At 50.1% G+C, this 24,489-nt stretch overlaps 9 protein-coding genes across 9 annotated transcripts; 4 read left to right on the top strand and 5 right to left on the bottom strand.

The window, feature by feature from the left end:
* Nucleotides 1-1,571: 1,571 nt before the first annotated feature.
* On the top strand, nt 1,572-3,392 carry NECHADRAFT_85259 (uncharacterized protein; the record flags this gene model as incomplete). The annotated part of the gene is made up of 1 exon (XM_003050247.1): nt 1,572-3,392. One exon carries the CDS (start codon nt 1,572-1,574, stop codon nt 3,390-3,392), a length of 1,821 nt encoding a protein of 606 aa, XP_003050293.1.
* A 543-nt stretch (nt 3,393-3,935) lies between these two features.
* On the bottom strand, nt 3,936-4,828 carry NECHADRAFT_85260 (uncharacterized protein; the record flags this gene model as incomplete). Its single annotated transcript, XM_003050636.1, has 2 exons — nt 3,936-4,636; nt 4,717-4,828. 2 exons carry the CDS (start codon nt 4,826-4,828, stop codon nt 3,936-3,938), a joined length of 813 nt encoding a protein of 270 aa, XP_003050682.1.
* A 2,430-nt stretch (nt 4,829-7,258) lies between these two features.
* Nucleotides 7,259-8,464, bottom strand: NECHADRAFT_85261 (uncharacterized protein; the record flags this gene model as incomplete). The annotated part of the gene is made up of 3 exons (XM_003050637.1): nt 7,259-8,217; nt 8,276-8,369; nt 8,417-8,464. 3 exons carry the CDS (start codon nt 8,462-8,464, stop codon nt 7,259-7,261), a joined length of 1,101 nt encoding a protein of 366 aa, XP_003050683.1.
* A 1,018-nt stretch (nt 8,465-9,482) lies between these two features.
* Nucleotides 9,483-10,230, bottom strand: NECHADRAFT_85262 (uncharacterized protein; the record flags this gene model as incomplete). The annotated part of the gene is made up of 2 exons (XM_003050638.1): nt 9,483-10,099; nt 10,158-10,230. 2 exons carry the CDS (start codon nt 10,228-10,230, stop codon nt 9,483-9,485), a joined length of 690 nt encoding a protein of 229 aa, XP_003050684.1.
* Nucleotides 10,231-11,523: 1,293 nt separating this feature from the next.
* On the bottom strand, nt 11,524-12,766 carry NECHADRAFT_85263 (uncharacterized protein; the record flags this gene model as incomplete). Its single annotated transcript, XM_003050639.1, has 4 exons — nt 11,524-11,923; nt 11,974-12,014; nt 12,064-12,428; nt 12,484-12,766. The coding sequence occupies 4 exons, from the start codon at nt 12,764-12,766 to the stop codon at nt 11,524-11,526; spliced, it is 1,089 nt and encodes a 362-aa protein (XP_003050685.1).
* Nucleotides 12,767-16,395: 3,629 nt separating this feature from the next.
* On the top strand, nt 16,396-17,736 carry NECHADRAFT_85264 (uncharacterized protein; the record flags this gene model as incomplete). The annotated part of the gene is made up of 3 exons (XM_003050248.1): nt 16,396-16,672; nt 16,768-17,391; nt 17,480-17,736. 3 exons carry the CDS (start codon nt 16,396-16,398, stop codon nt 17,734-17,736), a joined length of 1,158 nt encoding a protein of 385 aa, XP_003050294.1.
* An 800-nt stretch (nt 17,737-18,536) lies between these two features.
* NECHADRAFT_85265 (uncharacterized protein) lies at nt 18,537-19,571 on the top strand (the record flags this gene model as incomplete). The annotated part of the gene is made up of 1 exon (XM_003050249.1): nt 18,537-19,571. The coding sequence occupies one exon, from the start codon at nt 18,537-18,539 to the stop codon at nt 19,569-19,571; it is 1,035 nt and encodes a 344-aa protein (XP_003050295.1).
* A 1,517-nt stretch (nt 19,572-21,088) lies between these two features.
* Nucleotides 21,089-22,058, top strand: NECHADRAFT_85266 (uncharacterized protein; the record flags this gene model as incomplete). The annotated part of the gene is made up of 2 exons (XM_003050250.1): nt 21,089-21,343; nt 21,396-22,058. 2 exons carry the CDS (start codon nt 21,089-21,091, stop codon nt 22,056-22,058), a joined length of 918 nt encoding a protein of 305 aa, XP_003050296.1.
* A 515-nt stretch (nt 22,059-22,573) lies between these two features.
* Nucleotides 22,574-24,252, bottom strand: NECHADRAFT_85267 (uncharacterized protein; the record flags this gene model as incomplete). The annotated part of the gene is made up of 4 exons (XM_003050640.1): nt 22,574-23,389; nt 23,466-23,737; nt 23,798-24,099; nt 24,203-24,252. The coding sequence occupies 4 exons, from the start codon at nt 24,250-24,252 to the stop codon at nt 22,574-22,576; spliced, it is 1,440 nt and encodes a 479-aa protein (XP_003050686.1).
* Between the last annotated feature and the right edge of the window lie 237 nt (nt 24,253-24,489).

A 24,489-nucleotide genomic window follows, 5' to 3' on the forward strand; every position in this document is an offset into this window, starting at 1 on the left:
CCTGCAGCTACGTGGCCAGATACTGGCTGGCCAGTATGACCCCCTTCCATGACCTAAACCACATGTTGTGTTGCTAATCAAGGTCAAGCAGCAAGACTTCTTCGATCTTCAGTGAGACCTTACACCATTGATTCACAAACTCATCTAACCAAATGCTAGTTTGGCGGTACGGAAAGTCTTGACGCTCATTACGAGCGTCATGAGCCACGCCCCGTGGTAAGTAGGAACCCACAATTGGAAAAAATGCACTCATTAATTTATAATCTAGCTGATTACTGTTCATATCCTCGAGGAAGTTCCTTTTTTCGTCGATAAGATCTTCCTTTTTCTCTATCTCTGTCTTAAGAGCCTCGAGCAAGGAAAGCTCTTCTTTAATGAAGTTGATCCTTGCATGGGTGTGAGAACCGGATGCGAAGAGGCCAGGCAGAAGAAGAAGAAGGTTGCAACCGAAGATCGCGAGCTGTCAGTGAAAATTCTCTCGCTTTTGACCTAATGCCGATGCTTACTATCTCTAGCAACCAGCATTAGATCGCTGAGCGGCGCGCTCAAATCAATGCTCCGAATGGCTCCATATGAGATCATCTCTCGTAGCCTGTTGTGGGTGCTTTTTGCGCCTTTGCGAAGCTTGCGAACCTCTTCGGCAAGGTCATCTTGATCATATAAGAAGGCCTGCCGATAGGCATTGGCCGCGCTGCTGTGATCGTTTGGTTGGAGGTCTCTGCGAAAGGGTAAGTATCACTTAGTGTCTAAGCTCATTAATAACCTACTAATGCACAAGAAGCAGCCATCGTGATCTTCTTTTGTGTTGTTGACTAGTTGGCCGGTCGTTGATTGGTTGACTGGTTGGTTGTGGTTGTTGGTTGTGGTTGTTGGTTGTTGGTTGAACCTCCTCTCACGAGGATAACGGAAGCGGTAAGTCTTTGATTCCAATCTACGTTATCTTCCTTGCAATTAATATTGACTTTCAGTGATCCTTCAAGATTTGCACCTCTTCAAGTGGTTGAGAATCCCAAGGATGATCGGAAGGTCGACGATGGAGGGGAGAGCTGCCACGGGAAGAGGTTAGTATGTGCCGCCTGTCTGATTTGTAAACTTGAATGCTGATGTCTAACCTTTTTTGTCAGGATATTAACCTCTTCAGCTGGTTAAGATGCAATCTGTTCATTGCGAATAGAGCTGTCATTGAAGGTATCGATGATTGTGTGGATAAACCTTATTGATTTGAGCCCATTGAGACCTCAGGCTTTGGGTATAGAGCCTTTATTGTTGAACTTACTGAGATTTTGATTGAGATACTTTGATCCCCTTTTTGGGTGGAATAAAGTCGAATAATAATAAATTATGATACCCCATAAACTCATTGCGCTCTCTTTTGCATCTTATCCCGTTGTGCTGGTGATTCCCTGTGGCCCCTGGACCAAGGTTTCGACCAGAGTTCCATTGATGACTCATAACCTCCCGCCCGTAGCACCATCTTCGGCGCCCCATTCACCTATAAAACCCCCTGTCCCCCACCAGGTTCCACCCACCCACTGGCACGAAGGCCAAGCATCTCCACACAGCTCAACACCATGGCGAACCTCGTCACCCTTCCCTTCGAATTACGGGCGCGGATCTTCCATTACTACTTCAAGGTGGATGGCGGATATGTTTTCAATGGCGATTCTGAAAAGCTTACCACCGCTGATAACAACCCAATCGACCTCGCCCTTATATACACCTGCCGCTCCGTTGCCAATGAGACGAGGAACATGCCCCTCACTATCAACACCATTACCTTCTCGACACTTTACCGCGAGGATTGGAGGGGCCTGGCTGGCTGCTTCAATGCCGTCTCGACCTACCACCGCTTGCTTGAGGCGGATTTAGTGGTACGCCTCGCTCGGTTCATGACTCCCGACATGTACTCCCAGCTTGCCCTGAAATTCCCGACACTTGCACCACAGATTCAAAAAGAGTCAAGGCACCACGAGAATTGTCTGGCCCACTATGAAACTGGAAGATGGCCCAGTGACTCCGAATCCGAGTCCGACTCTGACTCCGACTCCGACTCCGACTACGAATCCGAGGGAAACCTAGATGACATTTTCGGCCCCGACTCTGACTCCGAGAAAGAAAAGACTAATCCCTCGGATGGTTGTTATGAATGGCGACATGGGCGATCGACACAGAGCTATAGATTTTGGTATGAAAAACACCTGCAGCTGGGAGGCTCAGAGAATTTTTATCGTAGCCTCGGATCGATAGACCACGACAAGATTGGGCATCTTCTACGGCACGATTGGGAAGGAGGCTCCTGGGCAATTCAAGCAGCCATGTCCTACTGCTTACGACTTCTCGCGGAAAAGGAACGCGCTGAATTCGCTAGATTGGTCTACGGGGCTCTCCCAGGATGGGTTGATACCTATCCGGCTCATGAGCTTCTGGATCTTAGGTTTGAACCCTGGGCTATTCCTTCGCTGTCAGAAGTCGCGAGGGCGACAAGCCGCTTCAAGGCCGATGTTGCTTGGAAGCTCTTGGAGCCGTGGTACTACACGCCACCGATGGCGTACAATCCCCCTGGAGTGTACGACCGATTGCATCCCCCAACAGGCGTCCGCTGCCGGGAAAAGATTCGGTTTTCGGCTGCAGCTACCGCCATTCGCTTTCTTCAGCGCCTCCCAGCTAGTCAGCGCCTGCAAATCCGGAACTTGGTGTTACACGAGGACCACCGGTCTGTGGGCACACCATCAACCCATGCTCAAGGCTTGGCACCCTTCTTCAAGGAGAATCCACGGCTTCGAGTTGTACGTCGTGTCAGTGTGCTAGGTTGCATAGAGGGAAGCCTCGGTAATCCACAAAAGGCGGCGCAACGCCTCCAAGAACAGAAAGATGGCAGAAGTAACCCCGCCCGGGTGTTCGACCTCCTGAGATTCCCTTGGAGGTTGGCCGAGTGGCTGGTCGACGCCCTCGCCGTGACTGATGTGGGAATACCCGCCGAGTCCTTCACCTTCATCTTGGAAGCAGGTCCGCATGCCGACTTTTGTACCGACATATTTCAGCAGGCCATCCACCGTGACATCGCCTGGGATAGGGCGTACAAGGCATGCATCAACCGCGGCTTGATAGTGTGTAGGCCAAGCCAAAGATTGCGTCGCGTGGTCGATCAGGGATTGGAGGAAGCCATGGAGCACTTGTTGAACCAAACTTCGTTTCTTCGCAGCGACTTCAACCCGGGTCACCCCTGGAACTTTGAGAACTTGGTAGAGGAGACAAGTCACCTCGATAATCTTCGCTGGACAAACAAATGGGCCTTTCGCCAGCCTTGGAACCTGGACTTCCCTCCTACACTGGACATTGCGAAAAGTTACTCCGACAACTTCGAAATTCAGACTGAAGACGACTATCTCTAGCTGGAACCGTGCGGGGAGTGCAATAGGCAATCGATCTCGGGGGACTATGTTGGGACTTGGGCATTGTTGATATGAAAGATTAGCTAATCTGTCAAAAGGGGGCGGAATGCACTGGAACCAAGACGCATGTAGGTAAGTTTGACCAAGGTAGGTACCAAGGTAGGTAGGTATCATAGTATTGAGGGTACTTCGATGTCGTTTAACTCCTTGACTTGATCGCGAAAAAGGTAATGCGCATGGGGCAATTGTTCTCATTCACCTAGACGTCCTGGGAAAATCCCCGACCCTCGGTTCCAGCTTTCCATGAAGAGCGGCTTCAATGGGATGTAATACGTCTGCGTTCAGCGGAGGCGTGGCTGTCTGCTACGACTCAATAATTTCGGCAACACTAGGATTAAAAGAGGCTTACGGCCTGGGTATAAAAGAAGAAGACAGACAGTGATGAAGAATAAAATAGATCCGCCGTGTTGTCCCTCCTACAAAATCGTACAACCTGCCTTCCTACCCCCAGCAGTGGGCTCACATAACACTCAAAGAGTCAAACTATTCCTCCAACTTCCTCTTCGGGGACACTGGGATGATTTTCACTGCTCTACCCCCCTCCATGAGAGCCGACAGTAGCTCTTGCGCCTCTCTTATATCGTTACAGACGATCTCGGGCGGGTCGGTAGCACTAGATGATGACTCGCCCGTTTCGCCAACTATGCCATTGCTGTCAAAGGTGTGTTCTTGAGTATCAGAAAAAGGTTCCCTAGCCTGTTCCTCACTATGGCGGGCCTTCTTTGCTGGCGGCGGCTCCTGGTGCCCAAGCTCAGCATCTAGTACTGTCCTAGGTTGAGAAGGAGTTTCGGGCTCGGGCACCGTGGTAATTTCAAACTCGGGTGTAATTGCATTTGCCGGCTCAGACTCTGTGGCAGTTGCAGGCTCCGGTGTAGCTGCGGTTCCGGGCTCGGGCGGCGTGACAGTCTCGGGCGGCGTGACAGTCTCGGGCTCGGGAGGCGAGACAGTCTGGGGCTCGGGAGGCGAGACAATCTGGGATTCGGGAGGCGAGACAGTCTGGGGCTCGGGAGGCGTGAAGGGCTCGGGTTCGGGCGCCATGGCAGTCTCGGGCTCAGATGTCGTGAAAGGCTCAGGCATCGTGAAAGACTCGGGCTCAGGCGCCATGAAAGTCAAGGGCTCGGGTGATGCTTCAGGCTTGCCGTAGGCAAAGTCGAACGCATCTCGATAGGAGTGAAACCCGTGGTCTAAAGTCAAGTGGTTGGCTGTCAGAGTTCTGGGAACCGGCACTCTTGTCCACTCTAACTAGCTGACATCGACTACTTACAGCACTGGCCAGAGTATCCGGAGACTTGCTCAGCACAATCGCTCCAATCGGTAAACACGCCAATCCGGCGGCCAATTCGTACGCCGTAATGGGTGTAGGGCCGGCGTCCCATGTTTAACCAGTTGATACCAAGGACAAGACAGTTCGAGCTGATTGTTGGAAGAGAATCTCAAAGAAAACAGGTTGAGGAGTGAGATGGAAATGAAAGTGGTGAGGCGTGTGATTGTGTGAATAGGAGTCTAGGGAGGCTGCTCTTCTTGGGGGAAAATACGAAGACTTTATACACCGCGTTATCGCACCCAAGAAGAACAGCTTGCGAGATGCTGTTCTGTCCTTGCCGGCCTTCGAGAGTCCAAGAGGTAGGCAATGACCGAGGGTGCAATTTCCACAGTCAGCTCGGGATGGGCCGTGTGAAAGATGCTTGCTAATCACACCAACGGAAATATCAGCAACCCTTGCTCGAGTGACACAGAATTGGACTCGAAGTTTCTAACGTTCCCCCTTTGGGTCAACTTCTGCGGCATATCGTTACTTCCCAAGCCGTTAGCCTAACTCACATGAGCCTCACTTAAGAACGAGGATTCTTTACTAAAAGTCTAGAGTGTTCCGGCCCGTTTGCCACCCACTAGCGCTATATGCAGGTCCCTTTTTCTTTCACCCTTGTCTTCTTTCGGTCTCGTCGCCGGCGCCACCACTGCTACGCCAAAGGTTGCCCCCATCGACAAGATTATTACTGCAATATTTTGATAAAAATTTTCTTCGTTACCTGGGCTGACGCCCACTTCTGTAACTGTAACGAGGGTTATCATTATCATCAGTAATCCACATGATTCGATTATGATTTGGCTAACGAGGCCGCTCCACTGTTGGAGCCTCCAGCGTGTTAGCAGCAAAGCGGTTGATGCGACGACGGAGCTTTTATCATTTTACAGCTTGTTGAATTGCACTGGGTCTCACCACTCGGGATCGACTGAATGGCCTAAGCATAGGCACGAAGTTTAACCGTCTCTTTTTCTTTCGGCCATTTCTTGAACATCTGGCGGGGATTACGGGGAGCGCCGGTGACGGTTCTGACCTGGTCGGATTTCTCCTGTTCAAATCGTAACAAAGAGAATTGTCAAGCACGGTACGATTCCATGAAACAAAAAGAATTGATTGCTTTGTGGCTCTATATCATGGCCTCGCCGTTATCTGGGCACGACCGTGGTCTGATGCAGACCTCTCATCGTTCGCAACAGGAGCTTTCCAGAGCCGGGTCATCCTAAAAGGAGCTGGGCTCGGGGTCTAACCCTGGGACTTTTCCTTATTCGTCTGCCTGGTGATTTGCCCTGCTGCAAATACCCTTACTTGTGCTATGTTCAACGTGGGACTTACTGAACTGGCAGGCATCTGCTCCCGCTGCCATCTTCCTAACATGGCATGTAGCATTGTTCAAAGAGGAGGACAACCATTACACTGAGTCCAGAGCAAGGAGAGTACGCATTTTGCCAGATGCGTCCTATCAAACATGCAGCACAGAATCGTTAGACGGTTATCTTCAAAGTTCATGGCAGGTGAAATTGGCCTTTGCCCACTCACTTCAGCTCTTAACCAAGCTTGTCAGTGGACTCGATCTAGACTAGACCTGTCATATATATACCAGAACAAGAAGATTAATAAGAATCTACCTTAATTTTCATTACCTTCCTAAGCACTTGACAATTCCAGCTAGGTCTTTTATTGGGAGCTCACAAACCTTCACGCCCCCAACGCACAGCGGAGGTCAAGTCAAGTCAAGGGGTAATCCTCTACATGGGAACGGGTAGTTACCCATTGAACAAAACACATAGCTGATATAATTTCTCTTTACCGTCAAGGGTAGTACAGGACAAAGAATCCTGCCCGTGCCGATAAAGTGGAGGATTCCAAACAAGCTGGCCTCGTTACCTCGTAGTTGGTCACGAGAGAACGATTGTTTGGCATCGCTTCCCATTTCTCTTTCAGTCATAATGCTGTCAGGCTCTTAATACTTATTCTTCAAACCACGTCCTCGAAATCGGCACAACCCTGCCACAAGGCGCCAATTATTGATCTTCGTCACACTTCCTAAAAAAAAACCATCAGTCACAATAACAAAGGCTACAGTTATTGACAAATTCCGCTATTAAAGCTGAATGCCGCAGAGTGTCGGATGTAGTTGGTACCTCCTTTAACCATCACAGGCCTAGAGAAATGAGGGATGCCTCGGTCATGTCAGCAGAGTCCCCCGCTACAGTGTTGGGTGTTATGAGGTTTGCTGAGAGAATTGGGTTTAAAAGCGTTGTTTTATATGGTCACAACATCTATCTAAATGTCCATATGACAAGATCAGCGGGCTGAGTTAATCCGACCTATTCCTGCTACGCGATGCTCTGACTACCTATCAATCAACTCAAGGATACTAGTCGACCCAAGGATCGCCGCCGGTAGATGTAATAGTAGACCAACACAGAGCCAACGCCAAGAATGTGTTTTTTAGAGAGGGGAGAAGTAGGATGCATGGCTATAGTCCGAGCTATCTAGCTTAGAGCAGGTCAGAGCTCTTCTGCTTCTGAATACCTTCCTTAGCAGACTCCTGCTCCTTCTTCTCTCCATCGAGTGGCTTGTCTAGTCCCAAACGGTGTCGAGTGGTGTAAGTGGCAATTGTACCAACAGGGTCAGCCTCGGTGATGAGCTCCTTGCGGCGAGTGTCAACAAGCAGCCGAATGAGATCTGGGCGCATGTAGTGCCCAGCAAAGTCGGCCAGGACCTTTGTCAGATGGGTTTCGTCGAGATCAATGTCGACGAAGAGCAAGCCATCAAAATCCTTGTCGGGCTTCACGACCAGGCTCCCATCAGGTCTGTAGATACGCGCGTGACCATTGTAGACGGATGGGTCGGTTTCAGGCTCGACTCCCTCGGGCGTGTTCTTCTTGAGCCCTTCGACAGAAAGACGCTGGAAGGGCGCAAGAGTCCAGGCGCCAGTCTCGATGGCATACTCGGGGGTCACCAGGTCCGAGGCTGGATCGGCGTAGTTGGTTGCTGGGTCTGGCGCCACCTGGCGCTCGCGGCCTGGGTAGACGGGCCAGGCAGCTATGTGAACCTGCTCTCCACAAGACACATTGAGCGCCTTGAGGAAAGGGTTCATGTTCTCCCAGCAGTTGAGCTGACCCACGCGACCAATATCTGTCTCGGACACCGACATGAAGGTGTCACCGGGACCATCGCCGTACACCAGCTTCTCCACGTGAGTGGGCTTGATCTTGCGGCGATGGTTGACCACAGATCCATCTGGTCCGATCAATACCTGAGCCAGGTACAGCGTGGCATGGTCAATCTCGGAAAATCCAAGAGACACGTAGATCTGATTGTCGCGAGCAGCGCGACGAATCCGGCGCATCTCTTCCGAGTCAACTGCAAGCGAGTTCTCGCGATACTTCTTGAGCATTGGCAGTGACTGAAGATACGTCACCTTCCACATCCAGTAGGGATATCCGGGGATCCCTGTACAATGGCCGTTAGAGTCTTTTTATCCAAGTTCAGAGATAAGGAGCACACTTACAGACTTCGGGGAAGGCAACCAGCTTGCATCCCGCCTGTCCAGCCTCATTGATGAAGTCGATTGTCTTAACAACGCCGGCCTCGAGATCGAACCACTGGCTTCATTAGTAAAAGTTTTCCATTATTCTTTAAGCATTCATACACCTGGTTCGGAGGTGACGGCGGCCGCCTTGTACTTCGTGATGGGCATGTTGGTGATTGAAAGTGTAGTTTGGTGGATGATGAAGGGCTTTGTTTGTTGCGTTTGTCTGTGAGATGGAAGGAAGATAACAATTCGAGAGGGATATGGGGGATATTTATACTCCCTTCCCGAACGTACAACGTACCCAGTTCAAAGCAGCGTTTCCATCTCTTCGCCCCATTCCGAGCCTACACTCTCTCGAGAAGCCCGTGTCTTCCGGGCAGCTCCGATCATGAACCATGACGACTGAGCGGGTTCAGACAGCATGTGCTCATGATCAATCTGTGACTAAAACGCAACTGCATTGCAGGATGAAGAGCATGCTGAGACGGAGCCTGGGCCAATGGTAGAGGCAAGTTGTAAAGTTGTCAGGGATGAGGATGGCGAGAAAAGCCCGAGAAGATAGTTGTTGAGCCTCAGCAAGACATTACAGGGTTCTAGAGCGGGATGTTTCGTGCGGCCCGCAGCGTCGTGTCTCGGAGGGTGTCCATTTGACGATGCCGCAGCGGGCCGCCGCGGGCCGCAAACCAACTACTAGCGTACCATTGCGGCCATTGTAAGCCGTTTCTCGTGTCCACGAAGTGCGGAATGGATTTATCATGAAGAGTTTCGACATGGATAGGCCCTGTGTCCTGTTCTGATTCTGAAGTCATGCTCAACATTTTGTGCAGATATTCAATGCACCTGAGCAACTTGGGAACGGCACTCGGACAAGTCTCGGATGTCGCTTGACGTTGCGTCAGGCTGTGTTTGTCGTCTCGTCGTTTGCCTAGGCCTTGAAGGCCCTAAGGAAGCGCGGCGTTTGTTCAGTAAAGACATCACTTGGACAGCTCTTCCGCAAATCTCTGGTCTCAAATCTCTCGAAATATTAATGGAAACTCTATAAATTAGCAGAAGTGACAGATAAACCTCCAAATCTCCCACGCATCCTTCACCTCGTTGACAATATTAAACTCCTGGCACTCTAACATCTCAACTCCAATTCCTCTCGGACTCTCCATAGGGCTCCCATTCTCCTCCACCAGTACTACTCCCTCAGATCACCAGGAGTCGGCTGGTCGCTGATTTCTTGAAGAATCTTTACATCTCCCTGTTTTCCTTCGGCGGTTTTCAGGACCTCGATGAGTTGCTTCGCTCCAGCACGCCAGTCGTGGAATCCATCAACGATTTCGGCGTGGCCCTCGAGAATCTGCTTGGAAGAAACACTGGACCCGTAAAAGTCGGCGTTGGCGTCACGCCTCTCCTTGATGATTGTCCCATCCACAGTCAAGCCACCGTAAAGACCCCTAGATTTGGTGTATGTCCAGACTGGCTTGACCTCCTTCACATTGGCGGTACCACCAATTGGCCCAGCTGCCAAGGCGACAGCGCCGCCGAGGCTCATTTCAGACGTCTTGTATGCGTCCACGGCAGCTTGTGTATTGAGCACGCACACACAGTCGTAAACATCTAGGCCATAAACAAGGCCAATGCTACCGCTCCGCACCGAGAAGGCAGAAGGCGGTGACCAGGTTCCATCGGGAAGACGAGCGACGACGATCCCGGAACCACCAGCGCCAGCAAGGTACATGCCAGCACGGAAGCCGGTAAAGATTGCCAGCCCCTGGGCGCCTGCGATCACGTCGGAAGGAATCTTGGACTTTTCTATTTGGTTGTTAGTCGTTGAAGGATTGAAGAATACCAAGTGCTGTTGAAAACATACCAACAAACGACTTGAGGATCTGAGCCGCCTTGTCGCATTCGTGACGAATATCTGCCGCCTTGAAGAAGCCCATGTTGATGTGTATGGTGTATTCGAGGTGCAAGATGTCTTAATAAAGTATAGTAAAGATGATGAACCGGGTGCCGAGTTGAGTTGCTTGCTGAAAGGGAGTGCGTCGAATTGAAGTTGTCTAGGAAAGGCGACGTATTTATATTGCCCTGAAAGAAGTGCCTGCCACACATAAGGCACTACGTCGAAGTGTCCCATTTTCCATTTACCAAGAGCCAGCGTTTCACAGCCTCGAAGGTATTGAACGAGCGTACTGGACGTGCTGCGGCTGACAGCTTTGACCAATCATGACGTGCAAAAGTTGACAAATACCGGTCGCAAGGCATTGAGAGGCGTATTCAACGCGTATCAGAGCGTATTTGCTCCAGAACCCAAGCCTTACAGCTTACTGCGTCCCTTGGGCGCATCAGCCACTGATAAAAAAAAAGCTACGAAAAATTGTCGCTTTACGACGCAGTGGCTTAGACTTGCTTCTAGGCAAAGGCGTGACAAATCATACGCCGTTCCTAGTGGCTGCGCCTCCTCTTTATTACCGGGCTTTTTTGGGGGGGTTTTCATCCTGCCTACCCTAAACAAGCTGCTGTCTGTTTTGAGATTCGCCACTGACTACTTATTTTGAAGAGGGAAAGTCACTATTTATCCGTTTTGAGAAAGGTCTTCAAGATATTCTGTCATGTACCTACTCAAGGCGTGCATTGCATATTTTCACCTGTGGCGCCACCAGTTCAATTGCCATCTCACACAAGTACATCATCATCAAGTCGCTTGTCTGAGTTTTCCACGAACATGCGTGACCCTGCCTGTCGCTGATAACAAGGACAAGAGAAGAACATCATTAATCGTCCAGTACCATTCGTTGCTTTTTTATCTCATTCCGTCGCCCGAGAATCTCCATGAACCGTCACTCTTATGTTCCTCTGACTGGGTGCAGATTGTTCAATGATTCATGTTTGAGACGAGGTAGGGTTAGTGGGACCTGAAACGCTCTGACTCTTGTCTGTGGCCCTGACTCGCGGAAGTGAAAAAAAAAGCTTGTGATGTCCCTGCTAATGACAGGGAAAAGAACCGCGCAGGCAAAAAGTCTTACAAATGCTTCAAGGAAGTGCCCATCAGACTCTTGTTTCACCAAAAAGTAAAACCATTGCATCAGAGTCTCAGCTCCACCATTCGGGAAACAAGGGATAGGTGTCGGTAGATGTACCGACTGGCATCTATTTCATTATACATTATGGTTATATTTCTATGTACTTTCTTTCTCCCCTTCTCTATTCTATGTCTGACGTTTATAATGGTCTTTCTATTCGACACTGTATTGGCGCTGATGTAATTGCTTCGTTGAACTGCTCTCGCTGATCTCTCTGTCGTCGATTTCCTCGTGAGAATCGTCGTCATTCTCGCCGGGGCCGCTGCGAGTCACTTGCGTCACAATCGTCTTCTTGATACCCTCTATCTTCTCTCGCTCCTTGAGTTCGTATTCATCCTCTTCGCCGAGCTCGATGTGCGTTCGGTGGTGAGTGCTGGCCAGTGTGTGGCCGAATCGGCTGGGGTGTTGGCGAGATGTACCGTTGGTCCTCGATCGAGAGCTGTAGTCGTGATCCTGGTTGTTGCTGGCACGGACGACCTTGCCGATCAGGTCGGCCATGTTCATCTCGATGTGTAGCTTGAGAAGGTAGACGAGGGGATGGAATTGAATGTACCTGCAATAAGTTAGCTAGACATACAAGCAGGCGTGGGCAGGAAAACGTACACGAAACTGTTTGGCAGCGACATCATGCAAATCAATAGGATCTGTATCAAGTCAGCAAACATGGCCATAAGTAGAACCAGGTATACTCACGTCCAGGGCAATCGAAATGGCAACCAAGAACAAGTTCATTTGATAAAGGCGTGTATACTTCTGAAGGCCATTCGCGACGAGCCTCTGCTTAACGACGTAGATGAAGTAAAAGTTGAGAGCAGCATCCATGATAGCAAAGATGACTTTCTCGCAACGATCCCAAATCTCGTTTAGGTGGATGTATTTCTCGCTGATCTGCAGACGGGCAGGGACCCAGATGCAAAAGACGCTGATGTTGACGGCAAGAAGGATGAGGAAGCAGATCCATTTGAGCTTGGTACCGTTTGATCGAACAACCATCAACAAGGAAACTCGATTGATGATGATCTGGATCAAGCATTGGACCTGTGTCGACCACCACACGACTATGGCAAAGAGTCAGCTTGTCAAATCCGGAAACCCCACTCTGAGTAGCCTTACTGATGAAAAAGAAAAACTCCAAGCTCGGCTCGATCTTATTCCGAAGATAGAACCAGCACATAACACCCAATAGGAAACTCGAGATGATCTCAACCCAGACCAGGGCGACATAGGCCGTAACTCTCTTCCTCCTATGCCATGCGGATTTCGTCTGCCTGGCTGCCTTGGAAATGTTAAAGATGGTGATGCCGAGAGATAGGCCCCACGCGATAGATGCAATGTTCATGTCGGTATCATTTGGCAGGTCTGGGACATAGTTGTCCGGGACCAAGAAGCCAGTCATGTTGCCGATAGTCTCGGGCCTTTCCGCCGATGGTGAAGAATGAAAAAGAGTTGAAGGAATGTGAATAAGTGGACGGGAAAAAAAAGCAAATGCAGGATGGACGACGTGTTCCATTAAAGAGGGTTGACCACCTCGATGCTAAAACCGGCAGTCTGGGCAGCTTGATTCAGTCGCTCTGCTAAACTGCCGATCCCTATTGGAAGAAGGCATCCCCGTGCCGAGAAACCCGTAAATCGTCTAACCCACAAGTGGCTTGGGACCAAGTCGGCCAACAGAACTGAAGAGGCTAGGGGCCGGGCCGGACTCTGAGGGGCTTGAGCTACGGCGAGGGTGAGTGCACCGCCAAAAGTCTATTTGAAATTGCCCCTGATGGTCTTTGCTGGTTGCCTTGGTCTCCTGGAGTCAGTTTCGGTCTCGAGTGCTGTATCGTGTGGTAGACAGCAGCGTGGACATGAAGCGATCTCACTCGAGAAAGACAGCGAGTCACCCTTTGGCCGTCGTCAGGGATTCTCAAGTCAAGGCAAGCGATGGTACAACAGCCGTAGTGTAGTACCAATCCCCACGATAAGAAACCATCCTGCAGGTCGGCTCCACTAGGAAAATCACCGGGTTCTCTGCCGAGCAAGAGTTGCCAGTTGAGTGGCCAAACTCCCGCCGACCCCGGTAGCTTGAAGCCCAATGGCTTCCATGACGCGTCGGTGTAATGAGTGCCGAGTCATGAATATGTGGGGAATGCAGACGCTAAAATCTCATGTCTTGACCCAGATCTCTCGTAAAGCTCGGGGTCGGTCTGGAGACTGGAACTAAACTAGCCACTCTGGCTGCGATCTGCCCCATCTTCAGGCTTTGTTTTTCTCCGCGCCGCACTGATGTGCATCAAGACGACTGACTCCCATGTGTGCGCCATGAGCTGTCGAGTCAGTTGGCCAACCGGGAGGGGAGTGAAGCGCCACGTATTCTACCGTTGTTCTACGAAACGACGAGGCTTCAGTCAAGACGGACGTTTAATGACGATACCACGTGATGGTTGGGCTACGGTGTCTCCTATGTGAAAGGCCCATACGTAGTTGAATTGATCAACGCCTCCGATGGGTCTCGGCTGTTTAGTCAGAAGTTCTCGTCGCCGATGGACCCATAACCCGACACGAGTCAGTACCTGAGACCCTTGGCGTTCGAATCGGCCCAACACATTGGACTGGGGCGAGGATTTGCACAAAACGAAGCACTGGCCCTCGGTTCATGAAATCCCGACACCAGCAAAAAGACCCTGATACTAGTGTCGTGGATCAACCAAGAGGGGCGATGCTATCGGTTGTCTCATAGCTGACAGCCGATTCATGATGGTTTGCAAAAGTCGCTGGTGTGCCTCGGCATTTACTAGGTCGTCTTTCCCTCATCTTGCATCTTTTCGTCGGCGCGAGTAAGACAACAGCTGGAACCTTCCGGATTGCCCCCGACAAAGATATTTTTTTGCATGAGAATACCGACTGGCATGCCATCTCATGCGATGCTATCTCCAGGTCGGCGACTGGAAAAACCTGACTGCACAAAAAACAGTTACTACGAGTTCTAAGAGGACACGACAAACCTCCAGGTAGAATGAAGTACCGATTCCATGGTCCGAGAAGTGGAACGAGTGGCGCCTTTACTACGGAGTAGCACCAACCCAAGCCTAGTCAGTTGGTAGTCGAGAATCTAGTGATGAGGTGCATCCTTGCTCAGGGGCCCTGGAAAGTCGACCTACTGGCGTGCAGAACAATCCTGTCAGGCAGCCCCTGATGCGCTTTGACTTCCGTTGTGCCCCGGCCACTAGTATTGAAGATCTTTCTCCAACGTCATCTATTAGAACAAGGGCTCGCACTGATCAATCACAACGTCCGGAAGAGCCACAGCCAGGATTTTATCTGCGTCGTGGGGTTTCTAGATTGGCTATGGCCTGAGAAGCATCCCCAGGTACCTGACCTGCATGCCTGAATCATGACAGGTGAACCACCAACAGATAACCTTACGTAGTATGGTAGGGACACATCGGGAGAGCACCTGATGCGCCTTTGTAGCAGTGGCGCAGAGCGAGGAGTCTATCCAATCCCAGCCTGAAGTCATTACTTGGCCAGGAAGGATGCGAACCTCATAACTATGCTTACTAATTTTACATTAGAAGTTGTGCCCCTGGAACCTCGAACGGCGCGATCCATCGAATTTCCCCATGGAACTCCCGGCAAGTTGGATGTTTGAGGCTTAACATGCAGCTGATCCCCGACGGGAGATGCTAAAGGAGGAGTAATTGGGGAGTGGACCGTTGGGTTTCCGATTTTTTATTAGTTATAATCACCGTCTACGGCATCACTTTCATCCCCTTACTAGATGATCGACTTTTGGGCTGCCAGATCACCCTCATCGACTCCTGAACATGGCTTTGGGACTTCAATCTTGGATCTTAAAAATGAACCAACACTTTGCAACAGTACACTCGACGAAAGTGGAAGAACTGCTCAATAATACCCGTACCCTTTGAATCCCCCCTTTCATTCATTCCAGACAGGAATCATCAGTGTTTTTGTCTGGGTGGTTAAAAGGAACATCCGCGATGCTTGAGTGAAGCTCGGCCTAATAGCTATTCTCCAGTTATCTCCGCCGGAGCATCCTCCAACATCGGGGCAAAAGAGCCGAGGACACCAAATGGACCAAGCGCCCTCGTCTCTGGCCAAAGAACGGCTTTATAGTGCGACACGGGGATAGCTCTGATAATGGAAAGAGGGGCTTTTAATTGGACTTGCTACAAGGGGGAGTGACCCCTTCCTAGGAGTGGCGACATCAACCGTGAGTATCAACGATCCGATCAAGCTATCAACATTCTGAAGCATGTCTGAACAATTTTTAAAAATTAGGGGTCACTTAGATTAGATCTGAATCAAAATGGCGAGGGTTAACAAGGAGCTACCAAATGTTGTGCGCAAGTCCAGAGTGGCTGTGGGTAGCATTCTTTCCATCGGCCAAGCTTACCTGATTGCAAGCAGGTTCACACAACCAATGGAGAAGAAATGTTTTCATTTTCATGTTCATCTTTGTTTGTTCGGTACAGCCATTCATACTGAAATCTGGGGACGTCAATTCGCGATTACTCAAGGCATTGGGTTATCAGCAATCTTAACACTTACGGCAGCGGATTGGACACTGGGTGTCGACGTCGCCCCAACTATGATGGCATTAGTTGGGTATAAAGAGACACATGAAGGGAGTTGTATCTTGTTTATCAGTTTGAGCTACGACAAAAAGGGCAGTTCCCCCCGTACGTGGATTTTAATGAAGACCTCAGGCCTGATGGCTTTGCAAGCTGGCTGATATTTGTGTGGCGCGTGTGGCTGACGTGAGCGATTGGGGAGTTCGCGACGATGGCGTCATTTCTGGCTGACGAGGAGACCCCGTTCGGCTCAACGACGTGCCATTTCTCTGGTCTTGCTTACCAATAAAACATCTTGGTCAATTATCAATCCAGTGATAACGAGTGTTGATGAATTTTGTTAACTCGCTCCCGTAGCAGAACAGGGTAATATATAAAAGGCCACGATGACTCGCTGTTGACATCGAAATTGACATCTTTGTTCAGCATGCATAACAACAGTGACAAAATGAAGGCTCTTGTTTTAACCCCCTGTACCCGGAGCACATCCGTGGAAGACATCCCTCGCCCCATTCCAAAGTCTGGAGAGGTTCTCATCAGGGTGAAAGCGATAGCACTTAACCCAGTCGACCAAATCTACGTCTCGACGCCCATCGCTACCCAAGAAAAGCGGGTCATAGGAACCGACTTTGCCGGCGTAGTCGTTGAAGTGAGCCCGGAACTTGGTGGGTCTTCGGACACTCGGGCTAAACCAGGAACGCGCGTTGCTGGGTTTCTCCAAGGAGGTGCGTGTCGAGTCGGCACATTTTACTCATGGATTCCCCGATATCCAGCGGCCTAGATTGGTTGCTTTTATTTGGGATTAAGCTGATAGGTATAGCTTGTTCTGTAAATGATCGCCCGGGAGCTTTTGCCGAGTACATCACCGCCCCTTACGACCTAACCTGGGCGATCCCTCCTGGGATGTCCTTGGAAGAGGCATCGACCGTTAGTATGTGCAGCCTAACGGCTGCTCAAGGCCTTTATGCTCGCCTCGGCTTGCCGAATCCTTTCTCAGATTTGCAGGCAGAAAATGATCATGCCAAGCCGATTAATGTCTTCATTTATGGCTCCTCGACATCTGTGGGCCTCTACGCCGCGCAACTCGTTCACCTCTCGGCGCTAGCATCTGGGACCGAGATCCGGCTTATCGGCGCGGCGAGTAGGTCCAAACACGACTTTCTACGACAAGAGCCTTACGGCTATGATGTTCTTGTCGACTACCACGCCGCCGACTGGGTTGAGCAAGTCAAGACTGCAACGGGGGGCAACGGGGTTGATTTTGCCTTGGATTGCATCTCGGAAGGAGCAACCGTTTACGGAACCCACGAAACGCTGGCCACTGGGGCCAAGTTCGCCGTATTTCGTGGCCCAGTTGGTGGGCGATATGACCCATCCAAACTGAGGATCAAGCCAATCTACGGTGCCGTCTGGGAAGGACTGGGGGTTGAGATCGGGTATAACGGTGAGTGTTTTCCATTGTTATGCAAGCATCAGGAGTAAGGCTTTGATGTGAGTGCACATTTTGCTAATTCTTAATCCGCGAAATATAGGTACAGTAATCCCAGCGAGTCAGGAGGCCCGTGAGTTTGCCCGGCAATACTTTGACTTTCTGGCTGTGGGGACGTCTTCAGGACGATCGAGAATCGAGCCAAATCCCGTGAGGATTATGCCTGGTGGTTTTGAGAGAGTTGTTCCAGACGGATTTACTCTACTGGGGTCTGGGTCGGTGTCACAAAGATCAAACGTCAAGGGCGGTGAGGAGCATATGGGTCCGATTAGTGCTGAGAAGCTGGTTTACCGGGTGTGAAGGTCCACGTGATCATGATATAGGCTTGAGAATCTGAGACCGTGTTGTTTACCATGTTTATGGTCCAAAAAGAGGCTGGATCGGTATTTTATGGGATATCCATTTTGTTCTCGGTAGCGGTTTCGCCGAGTGCCCCCATAACGCGACCCTGTCCAGTGTGCATGTCAGATAGATCTTTAAACCTACAGAATTATTGAGTTGTGAAATTTCTCTATTCAAGTTCAATATTTAGCGTATGCACACGTGACAACATGACAGACTCTTGGGCCTCTACTCGGAACAGGCTTGGTCTCACGGCGAGTTTTATGGATGACGGTGCGCGCATTTGAGGGGCAAGACCGCTCTTAACACTACTTGTGCCCTCGATACCATTGTCTCGATATATGTAAGATGAACGAGAGACTGGGGCTGAAAAAGTCGAAACAGTAGATTTTGTTCAATGTGCTTCTCCAACGTGCCATGTGAATCGATCAAGCCAATAAAACAGAGTTCTTGATCTTGTGTGAGCAAATCACTCTTAACTATGAAGCAACTATTTTAATGCCTCGTTGTGAGAGCATCTCTGCGATGCGTTGATCAACAGGCCAGCCACTACCTTAGTTTGAGACCAACGCCGGCACTTTATATAAGCCACTAGTCCTGTAAGAAAATTCCGTCAGCCATAATCATCAACATAAGCCACGACTGATGACATTCTGAGGTTGGCCCCCCCACCTTTTGTGTATAAAACGCTGCTGTCTTGGACGTGGTTGTTGGTCTCCGAGTCCAATCAGCCTCATTCAGTCCCTTGAGTTTTCTCAATGTCGTCTCCAGCCTCGAAATCTGTCCTCGTGACAGGGGCGACCGGATTTGTCGCCTCACACCTCATTCTTCAGCTTCTCTCCCACAACTACAATGTCCGTGCAACAATCCGCGACTCATCAAAAGAATCGGCTGTTCGCCAGGATCTCAACGCTGCAGGAGCAAGCAACCTCGACAAGCTCGCCTTCTTCGTGGCAGATCTAACTCGGGACAAAGGTTGGGACGCTGCCATGGATGGATGCGACTACGTTCACCATGTTGCGTCACCTTTTCCAAGTCAAGCACCCAAGGACGAAAATGAGCTGCTGATACCGGCGAAAGAGGGAACACTCAGAGTCCTCCAGGCGGCGGCGCGTGCTCATGTGAAGCGAGTGGTATTCACATCATCCTTTGCAGCGATTGGCTACGGAAAACAAGACAAGGGCGAATTCAATGAAGGGGACTGGTCAGATCCAGAAGGTCTTCCTGTCTACCACAAGAGCAAGCTCTTTGCTGAGCGTGCAGCTTGGGATTTTGTCAATCAACAGCAAGACTCAAAGCTCGAACTCGTCGTCATCAACCCTGTGGGCATTTTTGGACCTGTACTGAGCCAAAAAGTTTCTTCAAGCATTGGCCTCATCAAGACAACGCTTCAGGGAGGAATGGCGGCCTGTCCACGCATCTACTTCAATCTCGTGGACGTACGCGATCTGGCAAATATGCACATTCTTGCAATGACACATTCCAAGGCAGGCGGAGAACGTTTTATTGCAAGCGGGGACGGAGCGCCCCTGTCTCTAATGGACGTTGCCAACATTATACGTGGTCAGAGACCAGACAGAGCATCAAATGTACCGAAAAGACAGCTGCAGGATTGGATGGTGAAGACAATCGGGCTCGTGAACCCTCAAGTGCGAAGTTTGGTTCCCCAACTTGGACAGAAGAGGGCATTAAGCAACCTCAAAGCAAAGAGAATTCTAGGATGGAAACCAAGATCCGTGGAGGAGTGCTTGGGGGATACTGTAGACAGCTTGGCACAACAAAAGTTGATATAGATGGGGTGTTGGGTTCTCTACGTCGTGTTTGCATCTGCACTTGGATAAGATGGCCAATTAATTTGACTGGAAGTATCATTAATAGTAGTCGATGACTAGAATCCTAGCGAGTATCTTGTTGGTTGCCCTGCCCGGGGACATGAAACCTGGAACCCAGCGCCGTTCCTTACTTTTAGGCTCCTATATCCACAGCGCTTTCGTTAGGTCTAGGGGCTCTCGCACCTTGGTCCAAACTACCATTCTCGTTCCTGTGGTCTGATGTGCCCATTGCCCCGTACCATAGACGATGTTGATCAAGGAGTGGACAGTCTCCAGCTTACGAATGCGGGTCAGGTCGACCTCGCGAGCCCAGACCATGAAGCCGTCCATTGTGGATTTTTTTCATGGGTGTGGATAACATATGGCTGTTTTCGTTTTCCTGCTTTGGTGCGAGTGCGATTGGAATATGGAGCACGATGGGGGAAGTACATTGGTATTATATGCGTCAAGACCGACTGTGATTCAAACCTCGAAGGATAGGTGAACCCTATTTCTCAGTGGATGTAAAACACAGCCCTTCTGCAAGGTGATTCAATGATGAATGCATACAATCCTTCTTGATTAAGGCCCTCAGGTCGTTCTTGAACGTGATAAACATCTACCAACCTCACAGGCTCTGACGCGATGAGCCAGACGATGTGCTGGACTACAATGTCACTGAGTTGCAAGTCCTACCCGAAGTCAGAGACGAGGTCTCTATTTCTGTCCTATGTGGTGAAAAGCCCCCATAATGCCTGAACAGATTAGTTCTGGTGAGGCGATCGGCGCCACCGTACGGCTTGATGTACTGATCAATCTCCACTATCATTTCATATTGGCGCAGCCGGAGTAAGTATGTGAACGCGAAGGACAGATGGCTTCAAAATACTAACAATGGCTTCCATCAAATGAAGCATTACGGTTCCACAACAAAGTCTGAAGGCTACGCTTGATGTAGGGTCTTAAAGGATGGAAAATCCAAGATAATTGATGATTGAAATTTTGACTGCTGTTGGAGATAAGCTTGCAGTTGGTGGGAAAGATTTGAAACTGAAAGAAAGAAGTAAAATAGGATGAAAATGAAATTGCAAGGAACGCAAGAAGACAGTAATTTTGAGCTTGAATGATACACCTCTCATTGCGCTGACTAACCTAGGAACTAGACTTGTCATTGCCGGGCCTTGATTGGTAGAAACCGTCCGACCCGGCATCTTGGCATTCTCCAGCTCCCGGACGCGAAAACACCTCCTAAGCTCCAGCCAATTAGATATCGTACCACCCCGGGGAAACAAACATCGGTGTCCGATGAACTGCCGACCCTTGTAAGCTACGGGAGTGCTTTGTAATGACCCGTAGATTCTCATGCTCAAGAAACAAAAAGGATAACTAGGATCTTGAAGCAGGGTCGGGATATAAATTGCCAACTGTCTACTGTTTTTTTTTTCTTTGGCACAACCAATTCATAACATCTTCTTTTATCACTCACATTATTCACAAAAATGTCTCGAGCTTTACTCATTACTGGTGCTACCGGAAAGCAGGGTGGCTCTGTCATTAGAGCTCTGCTCGCTGCCAATGCCGATTTCGATATTCTCGCCGTCACGAGAGACTCATCTTCACCCTCTGCCAAGAAACTAGCCGAAAAGTCACCTCGAATCAGCCTGGTTCAGGGGAATTTGGATGATGCAGAAGGTATTTTCGACACTGCCAAGGCAGCGTCCAAGGTTCCCATATGGGGCGTCTTTAGCGTTCAGGTGAGAATTGCCTCTTTTTGTGGTTCGTTGTAGTAGCTAACCATCGGAATAGACACCTGCGATGAACAAGACCGGCCCCATTATCGAAGAACGACAGGGCAAGGCGCTTGTTGATGCCGCCATGAAACATGGCGTTCAACATTTTGTCTACTCCTCTGTTGACCGCAGTGGCGCGAAATCCTTTGAAAACGCCACCAATATTCCGCACTTCAAGAGCAAGCACAACATCGAGCACCACCTCGTTCAGAAGTCAAAGGAAGCTACCCTCGGATGGACTATTCTTCGTCCTGTAGCCTTTATGGAGAACTTCGATGGCGGGTTCCTAGGCAAGGTGTTTGCGACGTCATGGAGGCTAGTCGTGAAGTCGCGCCCCCTTCAGCTCATTGCCACTACCGACATTGGCGCCTTTGCCGCAAAGGCTTTCATGTCACCGCGCGAATTCAATGGCAGGGCAATTTCTCTTGCGGGAGATGAGTTGACCTACGAGCAGATGGCGGCAGTGTATTCGAAAAAGATACAGTCAGGCGTGCCAGCCACCTGGGCTCTGGTAGCAAGACTGGTGCTTTGGCTGTCGGAGGAGATGGGTACCATGTTTGCATTTTTCGAGAAGGAGGGATATGGAGCGAACATCAAGGAACTCAGGGAGGAGCACCCAGAGCTGATGACTCTTGAAACGTGGTTGGACAAGTCCTCGTTTCCAAAGAGGGATGCTTAGAGGGATGCCAGGATGAGGTGATGTTGCTAAATGGGGGTGGGGAGCTATTTCAAGTTTGAAGATTCTTTTTGTCGGGTTCATTAAAATTAGACAAGCCGGAAAAAGACGAGGCTTATTAATATTTAGAAAGATGAAAATTTAGTAACAATAGAAGGGCTGTGCCTGAGTCCTCTGTATTATCTATGTTCAATTTACGATGTTACCCAGCTGCTCTTATTTCATCCTCGGCTTCGTACCTAAATCTCATCTGGTCTACTCTTCAAATACGCCCGGCTCTACTAGATCACTTTTGTTTTGTTATTTTTGCCTGCGCCTTCATCATAGTTGCCACAATGGCTGTGTATCAAGGCATCTGGTTTTCATGGCCTTAAGTATTGATAACTATGTCTTTTGCTGCTATAGCTGGTCATCTTCCCTGCAGACACTATTTTTGATATCGATGTGACCCAACCAGTTGTAAAATAGTTTGAGTTGCGAAAGACCCCATCGTTATCATCACTGGTGGGCGACTAGTTTCAAAGGAGCGCAATTTCAACACCCATTTCTCGGGCTGCATCCTCAATGTCAAAATCGGAAGACTCTTCCCGCCAAGAATCGTCCAGCAGTTTAAAGGCAATTCGCGCAAGTCTAAATGGGCTATTCTCCTCGATGCGATATCGAACTTCATCCAGAGTTTGTTTCCACTCGGGGTGCCTCCTGAGGCGGGCGACTTCAAGACTTATGGTGACCAGCGGATACACAAGCCCATGGTAGGAAGGCAAGTTTTCAGGGCATGGAATACTGAGAGCCTTGTGAACGGAGTCAATGGCCGCCATCAATCGGCATAGAATCGTGTCTGTATCTGGGGCTGAATCCCTCGGCTCGTCGTCGGATTGTGCCAGGGGCGTGAAATCGACGTTGGAGAATAGCCGACGCCGACGCCGACGAACATCCAAGATGCCGGAAAGTCTCCAGCAGTCCCACAGTCGGCATTGGGTAGTGTCTCCTCCACCGTCCTGCCACGACCAGAATCGTAAAGCAATGTCGTCCCCAGGTTCTTCGGCCACGGCGGCAAAGATGTCAAGAAGAGACCTTGGGATGCCGGTGACAGGTTCCACGCCGTCGAGCCTGCCTTGATTCCATGATCCCTGAGCAATACGAAAGCTTTTCCAGATGCCAATAGTTGGGCTATTCCTGCCCAGGACAAACGAGGGCAAGTCCATGACACCCAGAGACTCTAGTGCCTGACGAGAACTTGGATCTTGTTCGAGACCCGTGGCGACCGTATTCATTGTGGTTTGGAAGCGGTAACCCTCTGAAATCAAGCGTAGATGATGAGTGCAAGGCCATCCCTGAAGGAACTGAGATTATCTCTATCAGCCCCACCTGCAGCACGCAAATGGCTGGAAGGATGGGAAACAGACTCACGTGAAAGGTGCATAATAAGACGCCAGCAGTCAGGGTGCCGGCATGTGGAGTCCCTTGTCCTTGGATTATCTCGGCGCGAAGGGTGCTCAGAGCAACATCAAGATGCTCCAACGTCGACACAGAAAATTCCTCGCCTTTATCATCAAAGGCCTGCTGAATGGCTACCCCGATAAACAGCAGAGCATGGCTGCGGGTCGCTAACGTTTGCATCATGTCCGGAACTGTGCAAGAAGTTCCCGTTTTGTGAAGACGTGTTAGGCCCGACGTCAAGACTGTTCCTACATCTTAGTGTGGTCTACAGCCAAGTGCCGAAAACGGTATGTGCCACGTACATCGTGTGAAGGTTTCTTGAGCCCTGGACAATGCGTCATTTACTGGTGGAGAGCCTGTTGATTCACTTGCGACCTCAAGTCCACTTGCAAAGATGCCGGGGCCACTCAAAGTCGCACTCACTTGATCAAAGCCGGAGGGGCCGATCGTTGCTCTGAGCCCATCGGTAGAACCTGCAACGCTTGTCACGACGGTATCAGAAGCGGATTTCCGGCCAGCTGTGGAACCATTATCGCCGGGGAATGCGGCGCAAAACGTCCTCGTGAAGCAATCCCCTGCACCCAACGCAGAGGTTTCTGGTAGCCTGGACAAACTAGGCCAAGTTTTCTGCACGCCAGACAAAAGGGTCGCCTACCGGTCCTAATTAGTAGGCATAATAAAAAGGTGGAAGAAGGGTATGAACAAACCCTTCATCGCACTTCTTCTTGCGCCGACGACAATTGGAGCAAGCTCCCATGAGGACAACTAGCACCAATTGGCGGATCTAGACTGGTACGTGTGACAGGGATCAAGGCGTTTGGTATACCCGAAGAGAACTGCCGGAGCGTGACCCAGTCGGTGGTGAATCAATCTGATCGTATAAGAGCAATTGTCATGGGAAGAGGCCGAGGGGAGGAGTGGGAATTGATATTGGGTGGAGTGGTTGCCCTTTTAAGGCACAAAATGCGCCACTAAGAGCTTCTAGCTGTGGCAG

This window comes from Fusarium vanettenii, assembly GCF_000151355.1.
Source record: "Fusarium vanettenii 77-13-4 chromosome 9 genomic scaffold NECHAsca_6_chr9_2_0, whole genome shotgun sequence".
Taxonomy (NCBI): domain Eukaryota; kingdom Fungi; phylum Ascomycota; class Sordariomycetes; order Hypocreales; family Nectriaceae; genus Fusarium; species Fusarium vanettenii.